This window comes from Mandrillus leucophaeus, unplaced genomic scaffold, assembly GCF_000951045.1.
Source record: "Mandrillus leucophaeus isolate KB7577 unplaced genomic scaffold, Mleu.le_1.0 Scaffold1, whole genome shotgun sequence".
In the NCBI taxonomy this organism is placed as follows: domain Eukaryota; kingdom Metazoa; phylum Chordata; class Mammalia; order Primates; family Cercopithecidae; genus Mandrillus; species Mandrillus leucophaeus.
Window position 1 is genome coordinate 15822597 of NW_012098097.1, and position 1780 is coordinate 15824376.

Here is a 1780-nt window from a genome sequence, read left to right on the forward strand (position 1 = left end):
AACAGGACAGGGCACACCTGCTTAAGGGAACAACCCTGTTAACACTAGAATGAACTGCTTTCAGGCCGCCCATCATGTGCATCTGACGTGCCACAGAACTGGTTTTACAGATGAGTCTTCTTTTGCCACAGTCACTGATTTGGCTACACAGGGGCTCGGCCTCCACGAAGGCAGCTTCAGAGGTGGCAGATGAGCAGCTGAGGGCCTGTGCTACAGACAGAGCCGGGTGGGCTTGGATTCGAGGTCTGCTACCGACAGGCGCAATGCTGTTACTCAGCTGCTCTAAGCCTCAGCCCTTTGTCTGGGAAAGGCCTGCCTCACAGAGAGGATGCAAGGAGAAATCACCCAAGCACATGGTGCGGCAGCTGGCACGCTACAAACAACAGCTAGCAGGTGTCACCCCAAGAGCTACAGCTACGCTGCTGCTCCTAGGAAGAGGGGCAGCACAAAGAGCCCATGTGGCCAGAAAGGCACCAGTCTCCTCTCCTCGCTAGTCAGTCTCCAGACAGACCTCAGTCAGCCGACCCCAGAGTAGCACCAGACAAGACAGGTTCCCCACTCGAAGGTTCTTCCAGGATGAAAACTTTCTTCACAGGACCCTCAGGGCACAACGAGGAGAACCCGGCCTGAGGAACGGGATCCCGCCAAGCCTCTGGAACCCGGCCTCCCCACCGCTCAGACTACTGCCTGCGCCTTTCCAAGCCGGCAGACCAGTCCCTCTCTAAAGACAGTTCAAGGGCAGTGCCACAGCCACACCTGTATATTCCTTGGGGGAAGCCGTGTCTCCGTTCCTGAAGAACTTGATGGTGGGATAGCCGCGCACGCCATACTGCTGGGCCAGGTCAGACTCCTCCGTGGCGTCCACCTTGGCCAACCTGATCTCGGAACCTTCTGCCTTCAGCTTCCCAGCGGCTTTGGCATACTCAGGGGCCAGAGCCTTGCAGTGGCCACACCAAGGGGCATCTGGAAGCGGAAATGAGATGCTAGAAAGCAGCCTTGATTTCTCGGCACTGCTTCCGTTTCTCCTCTGGCACTTCCCTTCATAAAAACCTTATCTACTCACCAAGATAACCCCTCCTAACGCACAAGGCTGAGCTGATAGCCTGGTGCTCTTGGGCAATATCAGCACAGAGGCCGTGAACGACAAACCACTACCAACCAACACCAGCGCCCACTCTGCTATGTCACCGTCAGCACAGGAAGACAAGCCTCTCAATGGTTGCTGACTTCTTATTACCTGTAGGCAACCAAGGCAAGGGTCTCCCTAGAATTTCCCTTTAAGAGTACAGACAAAAGTGAAGACGTGAACGTGGCGGCCTGTACCAGCACTGGCTGTGAGTACGGGATGCATATCCGTGCACACAGGCCGAGTTGCTTAGAGTGCAGGAATAAGACGATCTGTCAACAGAGTTAGCAACTGTGTCCGGCACAAGATTCCCACCCCAGGGACAGAGCTCAAATCCTTATGGACGTGAGGAAGGCTTCGGATTCTCGTCCGAGACACCATCGGAATGACTACTGTGGCAAGGTGAAGGTGGGGTGCGCAGGAGCGGGGCGCCTTCCGGGTCGGCCCCCGGGGAAGACTCGGCAGGGCTGGACCCTGGCTTGCTCTGCTGGCTCACACAGGTCGATCCTGTTCTTCTCGCACTAACAGGAAGATACTGCCGTGCGCAGGGCGCGTACCTGGACGGCCCCCCGGCTCCCAGCCAGGCTCTCATCCCCGAGAAACCCCGGACACGGCCCCCAAGGTGGCCAAGAAGGGCGCCCTTCAGTCCCGGGC

At 57.4% G+C, this 1780-nt stretch overlaps 1 protein-coding gene across 2 annotated transcripts in view; it reads right to left on the reverse strand.

Moving 5' to 3' along the window:
• The window catches only part of P4HB (prolyl 4-hydroxylase, beta polypeptide), a 26671-nt gene extending 25070 nt beyond the window's left edge, over positions 1-1601 (reverse strand). For both annotated transcript variants that reach the window (XM_011995424.1, XM_011995364.1), the window contains exon 1: positions 757-1601. In XM_011995424.1, the coding sequence (XP_011850814.1) occupies positions 757-828 (72 nt within the window). In that variant the 5' untranslated portion in view covers positions 829-1601. The remainder of the gene's footprint in view (positions 1-756) is intronic.
• Between the last annotated feature and the right edge of the window lie 179 nt (positions 1602-1780).